Source organism: Scomber scombrus, chromosome 1 (assembly GCF_963691925.1).
Source record: "Scomber scombrus chromosome 1, fScoSco1.1, whole genome shotgun sequence".
In the NCBI taxonomy this organism is placed as follows: Eukaryota; Metazoa; Chordata; class Actinopteri; order Scombriformes; family Scombridae; genus Scomber; species Scomber scombrus.
The window spans coordinates 22088943-22110518 of NC_084970.1; the positions used below are offsets into that span (position 1 = coordinate 22088943).

Sequence of the window (21576 nt, forward strand, 5' to 3'; positions counted from 1 at the left end):
GAGAAAGAGATACAGTGTGGAAGAGAAAGAATTGATTTTTCACTGCGTTTATTTCCTGTGATCTGCGGGACAGAGCACCAACAATGCAGCAGAGAGTCAATTCAAAAATGTAATGGTTTCTGTTTCAATGACTTGCCAAATACATCTTGCTGCTGCATGTATCTGCTAATAAAACACATCTGAAACTTGACTGCATCATTTCATACAACATTTCAATTACAGCCTCAAATATCAACCCCTCGCACATCAGGGAACAATGTGTTAACTTGAAATAAACAGGTGGCAGTCACACAAATAACACCTGGCGGTCTCACTGTGCCGCTGACTTGACCCCCACCTGCACTATAGTAATCTGTGTTCAAAGACCATGCACACTGTTTCCCTTATTTCCGCTGAATACACTTTACATCACAGTTGATCCCTTCTACAAAGCACAGCAGTACATTTTAGATCACGTGACAATAAATATGAGTTAAGTATCTACTATATATTAATTTATGAGGCTGTGAGTTGAATTATTGTGATGACTCTGTTTATTTTTTGTGGAAACAATTACTCATGTTATTACTTTGTTTAACAAGTTTGCAACACTTTTGTCTATCTTATTGGGCATGTGCTGTCAGTTATAAGCCACTTTTCAAAGAGAGCAAAAAACAGGTATTTACCAAAAAACATCAACGCAAAGATGACCTTTACCTCATAGATTTATGGGACTAAAATCATCGTAATCCGAGCTAAATTAAGAGAGCAACAGTATAATGTGAAACATACTGTATAACAGAGTGGAAGAACAGACAGATTACACTATTTTCCACGTTCTTTTCAGAAAAAAACTCAAAGATTTACTTTTCTGTATGGAAATTGAAGACTTAAATAGATATGGAGATATGTCTAATAAACCATCATAACCGGACCATCTGATCTCCACCTGTCTCCTGTCAACAGAGACAAGATAATTACTTTATAATTTAATACCAGTCAAAATGTTCTATCTTGCTGGTATCCTAAAGGGTTTTGGCTTAGTTTTGATTTCCCCCCTGTAGGGTGCAGTACTTTTAGAAATTAAATCTTTTGCACTAGTAAAATCATAGGCGGCACCACTCTTCAATTGAAGAGGAATTAGTATGATATTTATAAGTCTCATAACCAGCAGTTTGAAACTCTCGATACAGGGACGTCTAATCTATGCTTTAAAGGAATACACATAAACAATGACTTGTTGATAAATTAGGATATTTATTTATAATACTGCAGCTACACTTACTAAACACTAAAACTTCCAATATTTTATAAATAAAACACAAGAGGAAAAGGGAAAACTGATACAAAAGGCTATGGATCATGAATGATTTTAATGAATAATGCAGTCTTCTATTGTGTAGATGGTAAGAGAGACCTGATAAACAGATGAAATGACTATTACCTGAGAAGCAGTGAATCAAATCAACAGCTTAGTTTATTGCCAATTGAAGTCACAAATTATAATTTATAACTAAGTTTAAGTAAGCTGATGGCGGTTTCATAGAGATACTTCCTTCCTTCCTGGGGTGGCATCTTGCAGGAAATGGAGATCAATGTGCTGGGGTGAGAAGCTGGAGTCTGGATCTCAAAATGATGATTAAATTAGATGGGCCTGTAATATAGTGTCTCATGGAAAGCTATCTGGCTTCTCTCTGTGTGTAATCGCAAAATGTGCGTCTGTTAGAACGCAGTCCTCAAGGTTCCCCCAAGACAAGGATGAAACGGTTAATCCTTTTATGGCGCTTTAATTGAACAGTAAGTGACCATTACAGGTTGTGCAGGTGATTGTATGTGTGTGTGTGGTTCTGGAATAAACAGAAATAATAATAACCATTAATAATAAAATACACAATCACCAGAATTATGTATATCACATATAAATAAGAAAGAAAAGAGACGGTCAGTGCCGCAAATATAAAATAAATGACCGTTCGTATCATTACCATTGATAATGAGCACCTCTAATCATTAGCAACACACTCTTATTAACACAAGATATAAACCTGACTCAGGTAACAGCCCAAAAATTAAATGCATTTGAAGTCAACATAACTTAAACTTACATCTCTCTGGACGCACATCTAAATACAACCAGCGGATCAACTGATTCAAGACAATAATCTTGTCCACTTTATATAGAAAAAATAACACTGCTGACGATCTCCACTTCTTTCCTCAAACCAGTAGTACACTGCTTGACCGGGTGCGGCAGCGCCCCTAGTGGTCGGGCTCTGCTCATCACCTGTCCTGCCATACAGTCTTCAGAACAGCCGCCCCCAAATTTGCTTCAGCAAATTTGCAGTCTTTGGTACATCACTGCTCATCCTCTTCTGGTACAGCAGGGAGTCTGATGAGACGGCTCACCGGTCGAACATAGGTGCGGTCCCTGACTTTGACCTCCGCTGTGCGAATCAGACCATCGGCACCAGGGAACACTTTGGTAATTTTTCCCACAGGCCACAATGCTCTGGGCAGTTGAGGGTCGACAATCATCACGACAGTGTCCAGCTGAAGAGGGGGTGTGTCTGCCTGCCACCTGGACCGGGTTTGTAGTGTAGGCAAATAGTGACGCAGGAACCGTGCCCAGAAGCGATCGGACAACACTTGACAGGCCCTCCATTGGCGACGACTGAGCAGCTCTGAGTCGTGGTACACTGCCTGAGGTAGTGAGGGGTCTGGCCGCCCCATCAACAACAAATTGGGGGTGACCGGGTCTGGGTCTGCTACATCGGATGATATGTAGCCGAGGGGCTTGGAATTGAGAATGCCCTCAATCTCTATCAGGACGGTGGTCAGCACTTCTCCGCTGACGACTTGGGAGCCCAGGGTAGCAGTCAGGGCAGCTTTAATCGACCTGATTTCCCGCTCCCAGGAACCTCCAAAGTGGGGCGCACTAGGTGGGTTGAAGCAGAACTTGATCTGGTACTCTGCCAGTTGGGCTTGGAGAGAAGGATGGAGGGCTTGGAAAGCTTCTTGTAGTTCCCTATCTCCACCCCGGAAATTGGTGCCCTGGTCCGAGCGCAACTCCGAAGGTTTCCCACGACGGGATATGAACCTCCTCAAGGCCATCAGGAAGGAGTCTGTGTTGATGCTTGACAGCACTTCAATATGGACTGCTCTCGTTGTGAGACATTTGAAGAGCAAGCCCCAGCGTTTCTCATTCCGACGGCCAACTTTAATCTGCATCGGACCGAAACAGTCACATCCTGTTGAGAAGAAGGCTGGTCGATGTAGCCTGAGTCGTGCAGGGGGCAAGTCTGCCATCTTGGGGTTGACAGGTTGGGCTCTCCACCTCTGACACTCGGGACATGAGCGCTGCTCTTTTCTTATAGCCTCACGGCCACGGAGAATCCAAAACTTCCTCCTCAGCTCTGCGAATAGCCGCTCTGCCCCAGGATGTTTCAGATCATGATCGACCTGTCGTATGAGCATCTTGGTTACAGTATGTCTCGGGTCAAGGAGTACAGGGTGGATCACATCATCCTCCAGATCCTGACAGCGCCGCAATCGACCGCCTACTCGAATCAGCTGGAAAGATGCATCATATTCTGGAGCTAATGTGTTTAAGCAGCTGGAGGAAGGGACTTGTCTCCCAGCTGCCAAGCACTGGACTTCTTCAGGGAAGCTGTCTCGCTGAGCGGACCGCAGAATGCTGAGTTCCGCCTCCTTAAACTCCTCTGCTGAAGGAGTCCCACTAGTGTCAGGAGCCGCTTCGTGAAGGTACTTTGCAGTTGCTTTCACCAGTTCACTGAAGGTGCTAAACTGCTGAGCGTCAGGTAAGGAATGGTCGGTGCCTATTACCATAGCAACCAGGCACATTGTAGGCTTTCGTAGCTCCTCCGCGATGTCCTCACTGTTAGTGATTGGGTGCACTGGCCACTGGTTGGGTGGCAGCCACAGGAACGGGGGTCCCCGGATCCAACGATTCTCACCGGTGAGATCTTCCAGTGATTTCCCTCGTGTGAGGTCATCTGCGGGGTTCTCTGACGTCTCCACGTAGCGCCAGGCCTGGCTATCAGTTAACTCCTGAATTTCTGCTATGCGGGTTCCTGCAAACACCTTATAGCGGCAGGAGTCCGACTGGATCCAGGCAAGCACTGTTGTGGAGTCTGACCACATGACCACTCTGGATATCTTCAGGGTGAGTTCTCTGGTTAGCAGGTTTGCGAGCTGAGCGCCAGTGAGTGCAGCGCACAGCTCCAACCGTGGCATGGAAAGCTGACGCTTGGGGGCCACTCTGGACCGGGCTGTCAGGAATGCCACCTCTACATGCCCCTCTGCATCTTCTGTGCGAAGATATCCCACACTACCATACGTACGTTGAGATGCGTCGCAGAAGATGTGGACCTCTCGCTTACTGGCCGCATGGTCCATGGCTGAGCTTACATAGCAGCGAGGGAGTCTGATGTTGTCCAAGTACTGTAACTCATTCTCCCAGTCTTGCCATGCTGTAAGCAACTCACCAGGCAGCAGGGGGTCATCCCACTCCCGCTTCTTGTCCCATAACTGTTGAACAAGCACTTTAGCCCTCGTAGTGTATGGCGTGAGGAACCCTATGGGGTCATATTGGCTGGCCAATACTCTATAAATGTTCCTCATGGTGGGAGGGGAGCTCTCCAGCAGGCGTGACTTATAGCACAGCGTGTCCGAGTGGCATAACCAGCGCAGCCCCAGGGCAGGTTCTTGTGGGTCCATGTCGGTGTGATTCAGCAACTGCTCACTACTGTCTGCCCTGATCTCCTTGGGCAGGTGGCTGATGACATCTGGTGTGTTACTGGCCCACTGTCGCAGTTCGAAGCCCCCTTCCATTAACAGCCCCCTCAGCTTGTCTGTGACATATTTGGCCATATCTGGAGAAGGGAAACTCTGTAGCCAGTTATCCACGTAGAAGTGGTTGTCGACTGACCCACGAACTGCATCCCCTGGGTTGGTGTGGTCATACACATGCCTCTGTAGAGCGTATATGGCACAACATGGTGAACAGTTAGTCCCGAAGGGAAGGACCTGCCACTCATATACACTAGGCTGGGAGTCTCTCTGTAGGTTGCGCCAGAGAAAGCGCAGCAAGGGCCGGTCTTCAGGAAGCAACCTCACCTGGTGAAACATTCCCTTTATGTCACTGCTGACCGCAATGGAGTGTTCCCTAAACCGCAGCAGGACACCCAGGAGAGATGCACCTAGGTTTGGGCCGGACAACAGCAGCTCGTTGAGGTTCTCATCCTTATAGGAGTAGGAACAGTTGAACACTATACGATTCTTCCCGTTATGTGTCACCAGGTGGTGGGGAATAAACCACGACTCATTGGAAGTCTTTACTTGCTCCTGACTCATTTTGGTGGTATAGCCTGCTTCCTCCAGCTTCACGATCTCTGCTTGATACGCCTCTGCCTTCACTAGGTCTCTGCTGAGGCGCTTCTCTGTATTACGTAGGCTGGGGAGTACTGCTTCGGGCTGTGCTGTGAGCGTAGGCATGTTACTCACACGCAACAGCGGGGTGGCGTATCTGAGTACTCCCTTTACCTCGACTCTCTTAGTCTTTGCCTCTAGAAGGTTTATAGCCTCTTGGTCCCTCCGTGACCTAGTCACCAACTTCTCATTTCTGTACGGTAATGTATCCAGTTGCCAGAGCTTCTCCACTTGGTTAAAGAGCTCAGCTGCCGGGGAGGTGGTGGACACAAACAGACACTGCTGTGGGCGGTTGCACTGTTGGAAAGACTTGACTGGCCCTTGCAGTGTCCAGCCAAGCCTGGTCTTTACTGCAGCTGGGCCCCCTGGCGGACCGAAACGGACTGGCTCAATAGGTGTCACCAGGTGTGGACAGTCTGAGCCTATCAAGAGAAGTGGGTGGGCGTCTGTGAACGGCTGCAGGGGGAGTGTCTTGAGGTGCTTATATCTGCTCTGCAGTCCCTTCACTGGATAAGAGTGTTCAGCTAGACCTAGCTCCCCTGCAGTGAAGGCCCTCTCGATCCTAAATGTCTTTGTTGGCTGGCTAGCTGGGGAGATCTTGAATGCCACTGATGAACCATGTAGAGTCCTCAGATCTTGTCGAACTGTTCTCAGGGTGAGGCTCTCAGGAGTTCCATGAAGTTGCAGCCTCTGAGCGGCCTCCTGGAGAAGGATTGTCCTCTCTGAGCCATCGTCTAATATGGCATATGTCTCCAGAGTGTGGTTGCCGTTACGTAGTATCACCTTACTGACCTTCAGAAGGACCTGATTGCAGCCAGCACGCCGATCCAGGTACAGAACATCTGTTGCTGGCTTCATCTCTGCACTGGTGCCATTCCCTGCAGCGCGCTCATTCCTGCCAGGCCGGAGATTGACATCATGCAAGGCCTCGAGGTGTTTCCCTTTGCACATCTTGCACAGAACTCTCAACCGACACTGGGCGGCCTGGTGGTGCCGTCCACAGCGCCAGCAGCGATTATTCGACTTCACCCAGGTCGTCTTCTGCTCCCTGGTTAATTGCTTGAAGTTCAAGCACTGGTCCAGGAAGTGTAGCGTATTGCTGCAGTAAGGGCAGTAGTGTTTGGGCGTATCTGGGGCCTCTTGTTGATCTGAAGCTTCGGTTGGACATCCCTGGGGTGCTGTGTCATGTGCAGTACCGTGCAGCACGTTCATGGTCTTCCTAGCGGCTCTCTTATCTTTGTCGCCTTCCCTCTTTGGCCAGCTTCTCCCTCTCTGGACATCCTCAATTTTATCAAGCCTGTCTCCGCCCTCCTGGATTTCTAACTCATACTCCAGCCACTCTGCGAAGTCCATCATGGAGGTGGCGGCGGAAGGTGGCACGGAGATCTTGGGGGAGCTTCTTCATTAATCTGGCCACATGAGACCCACACTTTAACTCGATGTGCCCTTCTTCACCCAGTTGCTCCAGCATCCCGACTAGAGCTCGGACTCTCAGGGCAAACCTCCTGAATGCCACTGTGTCACCCCCCCGGACAGCGGGCTCCTCCATGAGCTCTGCAATCCGCTGTAGAGACAACTGGTGGGGCTGACCGTAATGTTTGGTCAACGAGGTCATGGTGTCGGAGTAGGGGAATAATGAGTTGGCGTATGAATCAGCTATTAGGAGGGCCTCTTCAAACTTGAGGTGGTCACAGAGCACTTGGTACTTGAACATCTCCGTCGCGTCAGCAGGAAGGATATTGACAAGTGCAAGCTTCAATCTGGCGAACTCTCTTGGGTCGTCGCGTGTGAACTTAGGGATCGAAGGCGTCGGGCCCCTGTAAGTCCTCTCATTCCTGTTCAGCTGTGAGGCTAGCCGTTGTGGGGGTTGTTGGGGTTGTGGGGGTGCAACTGACTGTAGCACACTATCATATTGATCAACGTCTGATAGCATGGATGGAGCTGGTGACAGGCGTGCTTCCAGCTGCTGCAGACGTTCTCTAAGGTCCTCCACAAGACTAGTGGCCTGCACGGAGGATGTGTGCTGAACCCTTGGGGGTTCATCAGCATCACTGGGTAATGTTACTGGTGGGGGGGGGCAACGGCCAGTCGTCATCTGGTGTAGTTTCCTGGACTACAGGTAGGCGGTGCAGCACCCTTGGTAGATGAGGTGGTGCAGCCTGTGAGGGGGATGGCAGTGGTGGCATTGGCCAGCTATCTCGTACTGCTGGCTGTGGATGACTGTCTTGTGGATAATGCGGCAGTGCCGACTGTAAGCTGGGTGGTGCTGCATTACTCCTGTCCATCTGGCGTTTCATGTCTCTCACCATCAGATGCAACCTCCTATTATCTTCTTGTACGCGCTGCAGCACATCCATCATTGCAGGTGGGCCATGATATAGCTGTGGTGTGCTCACATACACAGGTGGTGCGGTTCCTATGTGACTGGGAGGTGTCACCATGTAATCAGTAGGGAGCTGGGTGAGGGGTGTCATCTCGGCAAGTCCCTCTCTCTCTCTGCTCCAGTTAGTCTCCTCTCTCGCAGCAGACGCATGTCCTGTGTAGCTAGCAACCTGCGGCAGGGCGTACCCTTCATATTCTTCCATCCATCCGGGTTGGCGCACTCTGCGGCGTGGACGAACATCTTCACTTGGGGGAACATAAGCCATTTTCATTTCGTAATTACCTTATCCGGCTCGAAGGACCATTTGTAATATAGTTTCTCATGGAAAGCTATCTGGCTTCTCTCTGTGTGTAATCGCAAAATGTGCGTCTGTTAGAACGCAGTACTCAAGGTTCCCCCAAGACAAGGATGAAACGGTTAATCCTTTTATGGCGCTTTAATTGAACAGTAAGTGACCATTACAGGTTGTGCAGGTGATTGTATGTGTGTGTGTGGTTCTGGAATAAACAGAAATAATAATAACCATTAATAATAAAATACACAATCACCAGAATTATGTATATCACATATAAATAAGAAAGAAAAGAGACGGTCAGTGCCGCAAATATAAAATAAATGACCGTTCGTATCATTACCATTGATAATGAGCACCTCTAATCATTAGCAACACACTCTTATTAACACAAGATATAAACCTGACTCAGGTAACAGCCCAAAAATTAAATGCATTTGAAGTCAACATAACTTAAACTAAATACAACCAGCGGATCAACTGATTCAAGACAATAATCTTGTCCACTTTATATAGAAAAAATAACACTGCTGACGATCTCCACTTTCTTTCTCCACGTCTTCAGAACAGGGCCAGATTTGGAAATTTCCCAAAAGAGAGCTCCTGGATTATGATCTTGTAGTCTTGATCCTTAACTCATGACAACACATTTTGAGGTTCCTATTGTTGCGGATCACATTTTCAGACAAAGCAAAAAACAAACAATCCACCAGCATGGGAAAAAGCAAAAAGACAAAGATGAAAGCAAGAAATAGTAAAAAAGCAAAAGTTTCCAGATGGATTGGGTAATCACAGGGATTGCAGAGTTCTGGGGGCCTAGCATCAGTCCCCTCCTGTATGTGGGCCGGTGGGTTGCACTCCTGAATGCTGTTACTCTTTTAATCAAAATTGTTAGTTCTATAACAATTGCACTGATTTCTAATTTTGTGTTTTTGATAGTAGCTTTAGTGTTTTGAGAGTGAAACAAGCAGAGCGGTACTAAACAAGACATTAGTGTTATCAAAGATATAATTATGTTAGTTTTACACTTTCTCAGTGGAATAAACGTCTCTAAAGAAACACCTATGTATTGTTACATACACATACATACTAATAGATTATGAATTTTCCTTAGACAAAATCTGAACTACATTTTAGAGTTCAGGCTTATGCTGGTTTACACAATGATCAGTTCTTTAATCGATTATTTGAGTCCTGAAGATCAGAGTTCACAGTGGGATTAAAGTTAATGCCAGCTAGTCTCTGTGGGGGACTGGCTCTTAGAGGCGAGTTATGATAGCGAATGCTGGGGATGTTTATCCAAGTTTTGCTAACAGCTCACACTGGGGTGTGAATTGGTCTTTTCATGTTGCTGGCTCTTGGAGATCTTGAAGTGTCAAAGGTGGTTTGGGTAAGTGGTCATGAAGGAGAAAAGGGGTCCTCTTATGTCAATTGTTGCTGTTTGCAGGATCGCTGTAAATCTCACTGTCTTGTTGGCCAGTATTCCTGGGGGGGTTGAAGAAAGGGTTTGTACCATCTACATACAAAACCCCTGTCCAGCCAGTATTTTCCATTTATTTACTAAAAAAAAAAGAAAAAACAATGTGAAACCTGCCTGTAATCATACTTGTTTTCATTGTGGACTGGTTTGAAGAGTGCTGGTTTTTAGTACATGCTAAAACCTCAGCTGGTCTCTTAGTGCATGAATCTATTAAATGTACTTTGTCCTTTGCACAATGGTTATGCCTGATTGATTACTTTTCAGGTAAATTTCATGGTGACATACTGTAGCACCACTGTGTGAAGTTTAAAATCCCCCTCCAGTCAAAAATGTGTTTTCCTCTTCTTCATTCAGTTGGATATTTGTTGTCACTTTGCAGAATAATGCAGAGTTCGACACTTTTCACATCCATCTGCTGAAGGTGAAACAGACTTTTACCATGTTTTGTGACATCAAAACCAGTTTGGTACCAATCACAGCTAAGTACACAACTTATACACGTCTGATGTGGAAACTTCAAGCCTCCAGTGCACAAACACTGAGAATGGACTTTACAGTGAAGCAGGACACATCTTGTATCCGGCACTTAAACCTATTATAGTATTTTTAAGAAGGTCATTTTTTTATGTGGAAAAAACATTATCAGACGTAATTTATTTTTCAAAGCATAGTATATTTGTCTTAAACATGTCTGCAGGCAATCTTTAAAAATGTAATTTTCTTGTGAACTATGAGGATTAATTGCTTCAAATTTAGCCCTCTTACAATTAATTCTGAATAAATGCTGATACTTTAAATTTAAATTTCCCTTCAAAATTGTTCAGTTGCAGCTCAGCTGCAGGGATGAATCTTAAGAAGTGTTCGGTACTTTGGCTACTGAGCACATAATATATGCATGTCAACTGTGTCTCTACCAAAAGAGTCTATAAATGCTTACTTGTAGGAGTGGTAAGCTCAATGACAGCCCACTGAACCCTACTAAATCAAACACCCACCACACAAGACCACGAGTCCACATGAATCTTGAACAATCAACCTTACATAAACATAGCCAGGCATTCATTATTTACAATGGGGATCTGCATTTCATACTGTGCTACACTGAATACTTGTCCATAAATCATCTTAACCATGCAGAGTCGATGCAGTACCTTAAACAGTGCATATAGAAGTGCTGTTGTTAATGTGAGCCTGCATATATTACGCATGTCTTTCTCTAAAAATAATTCCACTGCTCTGTCTTCTTCAGTCTAATGGAGCACTGAGCTGACCAGAAAGACTGTTAAAATAATTGTAAAATGTTGTAAAACTGCATGAACCTGTTACAGCATTAACTCAAGGACAGTAAGTTGCTCCAGTAAAAGTAACAGGTGGTAAAAAGTTGGTTGAACGATTAATTGATCAAATACTACAAATATTTCCTTTCTAACCAACATGAGACAAAAAGGAGGCCAGGGCCAGGGCTGCTTTTTTTTGATGGTTCACTTGTGCAGAATTTAATTTGACTGCATTGTATGACTACTGCAAACATAGGTGGTAGTAGTGGTTTATTTTGGTCCTTATAAACTATTTTCCAAATAGAATGCACCTTGAAATAAGATAATAGACTAAACAAGGCATTAGATGAAAAGGAAAACCAAAAAATATTACATTAACTTAAAAATTAACATTTCACATAGTAACACTGCCTCAACTGAAATGTTGTAAACTCACTCACATTCAGTCAGCTTAGTTGAAGTCACTGTTAAAAAAAAGTGACTTCATCAGATTAAAAAAAAAAGGATTCAGGGCTTTTGAGAAAACATTTTGGGCTGCATTCCAAAAAGCCCCTAGCTCCACCCCTAAGAGATACCTGACTGAATTTTTTCGGTTAAATGTTTGTTTTATGTAAAGCACATTGAGTTGCCGTTGTGTATGAAATGCGCTATATAAATAAAACTGCCTTGCCTTGCCATGCCTTGAAAAGAAGTGTGACAGAGAGAAGATGATATTAAACAGGCCAAGTCTGACTAGGTCTGAGGATGACATCTGTCAAAAAGTATTAAACGAAAGCAAGAGTGAGATTTTATTAATAGGAAGCAAAGAACAGTAATACCCTCACTTCATGTTGATGACCTTATTAGATCGACTAAAACACAGCATTGCACTGCAGCTTTCTATGTGTCATTTTATGGGTTAGTTAGTGTGAACTCATACATTTAACTGACAGATGGTGCTACCACAAATACCAAGTAACTCCATTAAACCAAAAATATCTATAGTAATGTGAAAATATGTATTTATTGCATCATCAACATTAATGTGTCATTTTAAGAAAGCAAAGTTCATTGCATTGAATTTTAGTGCACTGTATTTGTTTACCCAATATATATATATATATATGTATATATTTTATTTAATTAAAAATATTGTATAATATAATATTTTACTCTCTTAATTTACTTTCTTAATTTCACCTCAGATGTACAGGTGCAAAGGTTTTCTTGTTGATTACATCATATATGCTCTGATGATGTCAATGACACTATTTTGTCAGTCCATTAACCTTTTTTACAGAACACATTTTGACATGTCGCAGTAGGATAGCTATAAATAATACAATTAATAATGACTAAATTCAATGTAGCTACTTCAGTTTCATGTTCCTGTTATCGTGCCTGTTGGCTGACCGTTAAACTGTCATGGCTTACTGGGACACATGAAAAGAAACAGAGTCATAGTTAATGTAATTAGTAGCACCTGTGCCTGATTAGCAAAAATGATTAGGACATGAGATGATTTTTTTTTTAATACCACAAATTTATTCAACATATTAACACGCTTGTTTGTTTGTTTTTGTTTTTTTTATCACAACCTTCATTTCTGAAGGATTCATATTAGAGAAGTTCAGTTGTGGTGTCTGCTCATCACATTGACCACAGATTAATGTACGATGTCATGAACGGCAGATAAAAACCTGATGCTGCACGGAGCATCTCTGATTCACGCCTATGACCTGAGGGACATGGCACATTTGGGTGTGGTTGTGAGGCGAGTTCATCCATGCATGTGAATATACATATTTACTCACTGTTAAATATAAACACACCTGTACTCACGCACACACACATGCTGCAGCAGGGCACTGGTGACGCATAATATCTCAACCAGACATCAAAACATTCACAAATTTGTGCACACAAGTAAAGAAATGGGATGTTTTGCAAAAATATTCTTCTGTAATACCAGAAAATAATCTCTTTCCATTCAATTAATTCTCACCAAATATATCTGAATACATTTTACTACAATAATTTTGATTTGATTACGAAACTAGACATAAACTCAACAATATTGCAAGATTTTGCAGGTAAAACATTGCTGCACAAGTGGAATAAACTTTGGTATTTTCCCAAATATAAGAAAAATATCTGCAGTTATGTGTTGCCCCCTTTCTGCCTGATAGTGACTATCTTGTCTAAAACACACCAGTTACATAATTCATCCTTTCGAGGTTGTTGTAACCATGACTACTGAAATGTGCACTCCCACTTAAGGTGGTACTCACTACCATCATGTATTTTACAGGGGGTTGGAGAAACCATGGTAACAGGAGCCTTCAAAAGAGGGCAGTAAAATCCAAGGAAGTTCAACAGAGAGGGGCATATTGTAAATAGCAAAGAGCCCACAGAGCACAGAGCACAGGGACCAAACATTTAGAAAGCCTTTGAAACACACTCTTTGACTTCCCTCATACCTACACTCCAACCCCCTCTGACCCTGATAAAAGTGCCACAGCCCATCTTCTGGGTATGTGTGAGCCCATGCTGCAAAAGGCTGATTCAAATGCCAAAAAACACTGCAGACTATCCTCCAGCCATGATACTTTAAACAAAAGGCAAAGACAGAAATGAGTATCTCCAGTATGGAGTTACCTCCTCTCTCTGGCATGGCTGCACTACTGCAGGAGAAACAGTCTGGATCATTAGACTAAAACAAGCTCTTATCTAACTATGCACTTCACTTTTTCGATAGTTGAAAAAAATGCAAATGTGCTATCAGTAAGTCTATAAACCAACACGAAAGAGCACGCACGCACGCACGCACGCACGCACGCACGCACGCACGCACGCAGGCGCACGCAGGCGCACACACACAAGCCATCTTTCTGGAGGTCAAGGGCAATGTCCCTGGAGAAGGACCACTTTGATCTGATGCGTTGAAACTCAAAACCCTGACTTTTGACCTCATGGCCTCAATCTAAGACTGAGTCGTAAACCATCCTCTGTGTAATTGGACAAAGCAAATTGTTACATCCTTAGGGACACAGCAAAGACGTTTTATGTCCTTTGTGTCATGTTTATTGAGTCAATTTTGCATTGATTAAGAAAGGCTGAAAAAATTAAAGAAAGTGAACCATTTATCTATCTACAACAAAGTGATATCATGTCAGTAACAACAGGAAAAGAGAACGGATTAGAAAAAAACTAAAAGCAGAATCCAGAAAAGCAACATGTGCAATCCAGATTTAATGCACAACAAGAATCTGAATCACTGCGTTCATGTCATTTCACACGCATGTCATGGCCCAACCTTGGCCCACAGTGACCATATTGTACTCCTGCATGCCTCCTCCTATAGCTGTGAGACAGGAAATTAATAGGATGTCTGTTGTGCAGGAGCATCACGCTGCCATCTGTTTGCTTAAAAATATCCCTTACTGTAGTATCAATAAGCACATTTTATGAAGCAGATGTAGAGTGTCTGTTTTCCAAATCTACCCAGTCTGATGGATGACAGTTGACAGGAAGAGACTAAGTCAAATGCTTAACAATGGAAAATTCAGCAGAATCTATCATTTAATTATCTATTTGATGCACCCTTACTATATACCATTACTTGTGTTTATTTAACTTTTGTGTTAACTCGTCTAGATATAACATGGTATTAAAGTTATGTGCTTGTATTATGTGCTATTCTCACAGCAATGAGAGGATTTGTTGCCATTTCATTTGTAATGGTATATTCTTATGTATAGTCCACTGAGTATAGATTACTGATCATAGAAATAGGAATTATGTCTATAATCAAAGGGAGATTAGAGTTTATTAGAAAAGGGTATTTTTGTTGGTATTTTACCCTCTATCACTTTCAGTTATGATTCTTGAGAAGTCACGTCAAAATAATTACGTCAACTTGCCGTAGGATATGAGATAAGTTATGAAGTGACAAAGATTTATTGCATTTACTTTCATAGCTGGCTTCATGTGGGAAAACAGAATGAAATAATGCTTGACTTCCTTATCATTTAGGTGAATTAAACAAACAAAAGAGATCTGCTGAGATTTGCAGCCAAACCTTGAATATTAACCTTTTCACCTAGTATGGGTATTTAAATGCGATCTTACAAATATCCAATGCAAGCAAGTGTGTATTTGCACATATACTATATATTAATGCATGAAACTGTCCACAGGGTAATCTCATTCGTTTTTCCGATGTTCAGCAATGAAGCAGATTTATCAGAGTCTGGCCAAGCTGACAGTCATCTACTCTGACAGAGGAGCGCTGCTGTGACATCATCCTGTCACAACGCCAGTCAACACCCTCAGGAAAGGGTGGATTAGGTGAATAAGGAGAGAGAAAAAGAAGAAGAAAATATGAGCAAGAGAGAGAGAGAGAGAGAGAGAGAGAGAGAGAGAGAGAGAGAGAGAGAGAGAGAGAGAGAGAGAGAGAGAGAGAGAGAGAGGACTGGCACAACAACAAGGCAAAGTAAGAAAAAATGAAAACGATTTCAAAAGATGCTTTTAAATAAAGCGTGGAGAGATTGAGGTGAAGAGGGAATGAAGGCGAGATGAGGAGAAAGATTCTTATTGAGGAACAAAATGAGGAGTTCAAAGGGTAGAGAAGAATGGGAGGTGTAGGGTGAGGGAGGGAAAGTGGATGGATGGGTGAGAACATGAGGGATGAGAGTTACCAGCATGGCCTGGATGAAAAGTGTGTCTCCATAAACATACTATATATGGGTGTCGCTGATCATACACTAGCCCTAGGAGACTATGAAACACAATATATGTCCCATGTCCTGTGATGGATGAGGCCCAGGCTCCAACGTCAGCCCACTCAGCGCTCCCCACCAACAGGGACAAATCACTCAGCCACCGCCCCCCTCCACACGAGAGCTAATACAACTAATGGAGTCATCTATAGTGTTTGACTGGCGTGATGCTCTGTGAATAGACTTCTGCTGCCTTGTTCTTGAGATTCTTTTATACCACTTGAAGTTGCTGTTTTCATGATCTCAGTATAAATAAGGAGGTTTAGCTTTTTAACATTAAAGTCGATAATTCAAATAAAAGAAAGATGAATGAGAACGCTGTTGTCTTTTTTTCTTCCACTTCTCACTGTTGCCCTCCCTTTGACGTCCCCCTCACTTTCCTTTCATGGGAAATGGGAAATGGTGAACGAGCTCCAAACTTAGACCTGACAGGTTTTTTAAAAAGATGCCTAGTTTGTGCTGACCTACATCACTTTTTCTTTCCAATCATCTTTCCTCCCGGTGCCACAGCCGGCTCCAAAGGCTGCCATGGGGACCAGTGGCCAGCCTGGAGAGTCATTAGGTGGCTTTACTCACTGTGATTTCTGGCTCAGACACACAGTTCAAAGAGTTTGGATATGCCAGCTGATAAATGATGGCAACAACTTCCTGCTTGATTAATATTGTACAGTTTGTTGTTGTGCAACTCAGCTGGTACAGTATGATATTACTCCTGCCAAGATGGGAACTTTGATTCCCACTGAGGCCACCAACACCAGCAGCATACAGCTGTTTACAAAAGCTTTTATAACACCAACCATCAAATGTCATTTACAGTTGGACATATTCTTTAAGTGTATATTTTCATCTCTAAATGATGATTTATTAAGATATTTTCCTGCAGACTTTTGGAAAGAATGCCATAATTGTTCTATGCCTAAATTGACACAGTGACAAAAGATGACTACAGGAATAAGAGAAGTGTTGGGATAAGTGCAAGGACGGCACTTTGACGAAGATTAGAACTAAAAGTTGTTGTTTTTTAAACAGTTCCTGGAATATTTTGGCCACCCCACATATACTTTTCTTTTAGCTCTGTTTTGGTTTGAGGGGAAGATATGGCTCTTAAACTGTTAAGTGCTCCGCTATGTTCACCAGTTAGTCGCTAACATTGTCTGTCTACTGTCTGTTTCTGGGCAGGTAGCATACAGTGGGTTTACCAGAGCTTTTTATATGAAAAAGCTTAAATGATGCAGGTGAGGGTAGTGAGACTGAACTACAACAGTAAAGTAACAGGCTGTAAAACTAGCACAATAAGTTGAAAGATACAAAAACAACTTTCAGTGGCATATACCATATGTGGGCAAGCACATACAGGATTATCAACCAATCAAAAGAGCATAGAGAAATAGATTTTTTAAAGACCAAAAAGAGAACAATATATAACTAAATATCTATAAAAACAAGGAGAAATAGTAATCCAAACAAAGAGTATTAATCTCTAATGAAATATGTAGAAGACAGCAAGATAGTAAGAATTCAACAGCATCATCAAGCATGTAATGCAGTGAAAATAAAAATAAAAAATAAAATCAGAAAAACAAATGTATCATAGGTGTTGACAGTACATGAGAGCTAATTTTTAATTCATCCTTATTCTCCATATACACTCTTCCCTGTACAAGATTTATTTTCATTCTGATTGTTCATACTTTGGAAATTGAGTCCTCCCTTATTCCTTGTCACATTTTTACAAAGACGTCTGTGAGTTTTCTCTCTTTCATTCCTACTGTAGCTCTCTGCTTCTAAGGTGTACATTTTTTGTGGTAACACTGGTGCATGTTGCTCATTTTCAAGGTTGTAAATAATCAGTCACACTGCAACAGAGTTGAAAATAAAACAAATATTTCAATGTTACTCAATTACAAGTATGAGCTTATCAACTGTGAGCGCAAAAAGTGTGATAGAGGGTTATATTTGAGACCACACATTCAGAGCGGTCCACAATCTGCTACTTGAACATCTAATCATTTGCAGGCTGGGCAGACACAAGACATTCTTGGCTCATTTTGAATGGAAACAGTTTTGTTATGCTCCATTTCAGAGACTGCTGCACATTTTGCAGCTTTTACAAACTCAATGTTCAGAGTGAAGGTAGTCCGGGCCAGTAAGCTCTTTGGGGTTTATTCATATTTATTTCCCTGTTGCGTCTCTGTGGTGAATCTCTGAGCTCATTAAGATGCAGCTCTGCTATGCAACATCAGCTTTCTGAGATGATAATAATGCAAACAGCACCCAAGCTTCCATCATAGTTATCTGCAGGTGGATGATTATGTCCAGTCCACCCCAGGGCTTTGGCCGGTCTACCACAGTGACCCAAACTGACTTACATAACAGAAGCTCCACATACGAGATTAGAACCTTTCACTTAACAGAGTGAAAAAAACACTGGCTTTGTCTGTAGATAACAGATCAGCAAGAGAGAAAATGTGTCCTTTGACAATAATATAATTAACTGTAATCACAGCTGCATGGTTCTTATCTATAACATGTAATAAGTACTGACTGCCTTTGTAGGCAACGGCTATGCTGCTGCTGCATCCCTAATCACAGATTAACATTAAACTTTTCACATAAAACAACGAACGGGTGATAATGAACTGTGTAAATTTGTCCTGGGGATGATTTTACTGTCACATCACACTCACCTCTCTCTGCACCACTGACAAAAAAAGGAAGCTTTTCTGCAAGTATTTTAAGTTTTAAATGAGCAACAAGAGGTAAAAATAGATCATATCTCAGTGTTTTGATGAGCAGTTCTCAGAGTGCACACTTCTATCTGCCTAGATGATTACTGATTCACAAACCTGGAATAAGTATAAACAAGTCACACATCTCTCCATTTATGAAAGCACATTTTCCTTTGAACAAGACAATTGCTCTGTTTTATGAGATTATTATGATTCCTGACTACAAATTCCCTAGCACAGTATTTCCCATTGTTGTCTGACTTGTGACTAATGCTAATGCAATGCAAACAAGTAAACTAGTTTACTTGTGCCCACGTTACAGGTCACCTGTTTCTAAAAGGTGCTAATAGTTCAACTACTCAGATTCTTTAATTTAGGTATTTTTTAGAGGCCTGAAGCAACCCTGTTACAATACAATTCATTTATTTTCACATTAAAGTTCCAAATTTAATCACTAGCTGGATTATGTTCATGTTTTTTGAGTGAATGAAGCACTGCATTCTCATCCCGTGTGATTAGGTTTAGACAACAAAAGCATATTGGTTAGGGAAGGTTAGGGAAAGATTGTGCTTTCAGCTAATATTAATTAATGTGTTGCCTCTTGTGCACTGCATGCTTTTGTCCTGTGTTAAACCAAGACCATGAACTTTAACTAACTGTAACCAAATTCTGTGAGTGCCTAAACATAACAATAAAAAGAGCTTAATAATGCTGTAGTTGCTACAGGCGGATATTGTATTGTATGATCTGATATTTTTAGATTATAAGCAACAAAATATATTGTCAGTGATTATTTTACTGATACACTCAGCATCTACATTCAACTGCGACTTGACAGATACATTAGTTAACAACAATTTCCTCATTACGTTAATAGAAACTGTTACCCGCGCATCATTATGTTTCCCTCAAACCATATTTGCCATTCCAAATTAGCTGTATATAAACATCATTTCTAAGAGATAGGATTGCCTGGAGAGAACTATTTAGTATTTCACAAGCAAAGAGCTAAGGTTATCAAAAAGTCCCACTCTGTGTCCCAGACACAATGTTTTTCTCTTCTTTGCTATCCAATAAATCGCCCTATGACCCTTAGTGGGGTCCAGACCCCTTTGTTTAGGAACCACTTCCGTCCGTCACACATGTGTCACAGATTAATCGATTTCTTAAAACAATCATAAATATCTAAAATCTGGTGAGTCATAGCAGGGTGCCACTTGCTTATTTATTGTCTATGTTTAACTGAAGGGTTGTCTGAACAAATATAGATTTGACCTAACACAGAGCATTTCCTTTGATCTTGTTTTGTATCATCAGATTTGGTGTTTTGTAGATATTTGTGTTCAGAGCTGCATTTGATTTCATTAATAAACCAGCAGATTTTCAAATCTCTATGCGAACGTCTATTTTTATCTTGTGGCATATTTCTCTAGAAAGTGGAGAGCAAAGGTTTTTCCTCTCTTCCTGTCTCTCTTTCACTGTCTGACACTGTCTTGTCTTGTCACATATATTATTGGCGGGATCATCCTGTTCCATCGTGCTCAGTCCACTGGGCTCCAAGAAAACGGCCGGGAGCGAGCCAGCAGACGGGCACAGAGAGCTTACGGGGTAACTACAGAGACAGAGAGATGAGAGAGACAGACAGAGATGATGATGGAGAGCTGTTATTAGTTGTGGAAGGACACTAGACGACTTGGCCCACGTGACCCCTCGGGGTAGAGGCTTGCTGGCTGGCTGTGATTAGAGTTAGGTGCTTGACAGACCTCCAGACAGTGAGAGAGAGAGAGAGAGGATGATGGGGGAACAAGAGGCAAAGCTGGTCCTCATCCTCTGACTGACCCTTCAATATTTTTAGGCTATATTTGCAGATGCATAAAAACAGGCAGCATAGAGTAAAAGCCTCAAAAAGAGGACACATACATCTTCACAGATATGTCTTCATTTCTACGAAACAGTCAGAAAATTCACAGCTGACCTAGTTCCAGCAGCACACTCGGATGCACTGTTGAGAGGTTTCAGGAAAACTTTGTGCTTTTTAAGAAATATAATGGGATTCTAAAGCAGCATTTCTTCTCCCCCAACAAAAATCTACGTAGTGTTATGAAGGACTACAGCCAGGTTTATGCTCAGCCTACTAGTGTTGAAACAGCGGGTTAAGCACTTTATCCCTCAAACAGTCTGATGTGAGAACAGGGGCAGCCAGCTCAGTCCTTTGTTCACACTGTGAGGCTAAGGGAACGTGTTACTCTCTGACAGCTGCTGTGAAATCACGAGTAGATGAGAGGTTAGCATATTTTTTAGGCGAGCGTTTCATGTGAGGAACCCTACTTCCACATAATGAGGGTGCCCTTCTCCTGTGCCCACGACTCACAGATCAAACGCACCGCAAAGAGCTGCAGACAAGCACACTAACAAAGATCTGGATTGATGACATGTGAAAAAAAAGTGCAAAAAGGACTCAAATTGTAAAATTGGAAATGGGGTGCAGTTATATGCAAAATCAAAATGTTGGAAAGCTTAAAGAAAGTTCAGCATAATAGAAAAAAGGAAAATGTAAATAGAAGCAAACCTTATTTAGTCCAATGCTTGAAGTCACAATTACAAGTAGAGAAAGAAAAACTATCTAATATAAACAGTGTCAATACATTTCGATGCTGATGTAAAGAAAACATTGTTACTAATATTTTAATATTGTTGCTGATTTTCAAATATCTATGGAAAAAGGTAGTATTTTTCTTTTTTCATTCCGAAAAATACAGTCAGGATTCATCACTAGATGTTGCATTTACTTTGATCCGGAAAAGTATTTGCTTTTACAGTATTTGTGTCATCCAGTCTTTGAAGGGTCACGAAAAATTATTTGCCACTTTCAGACTTTTCACCTTACCCTCCATCGTAGCGCACAGCTACAACACGACAGCCATAAATGGTACTGAAGTACTTTAAATACACATGAATACCTCATGAAATACTTCTTCACCCCTTTATGACACACATATACCACAGCAACTCTTCTTGTGTGTGTGTGTGTGTGTGTGTGTGTGTGTGTGTGTGTCTGCGCGTGCCTAATAAATCACTTCACAAATTACCTCTTTTCTGGTGTGGTTTCGTTTTCGTAGCTTGCTGGTGCTTCTTGTAGGTCTGGGAGGTTGGCAAAGTCATCCTGTTCAGCCAGCCCGATTGCTAGAGACAGAACAACCATCTTCCCCTCACTGGACACACAGACAA

At 42.3% G+C, this 21576-nt stretch overlaps 1 protein-coding gene across 1 annotated transcript in view; it reads right to left on the bottom strand.

Annotated features, from left to right (window-relative positions):
* Positions 1–21576, bottom strand: part of syt7b (synaptotagmin VIIb) — a 58499-nt gene that overhangs the window by 13594 nt on the left and 23329 nt on the right. The window contains exons 5-6 of the mRNA XM_062429722.1: positions 21438–21560; positions 19174–19178 (exon numbers count right to left, since the gene is read on the bottom strand). Coding sequence (XP_062285706.1) covers positions 19174–19178; positions 21438–21560 — 128 coding nt within the window. The remainder of the gene's footprint in view (positions 1–19173; positions 19179–21437; positions 21561–21576) is intronic.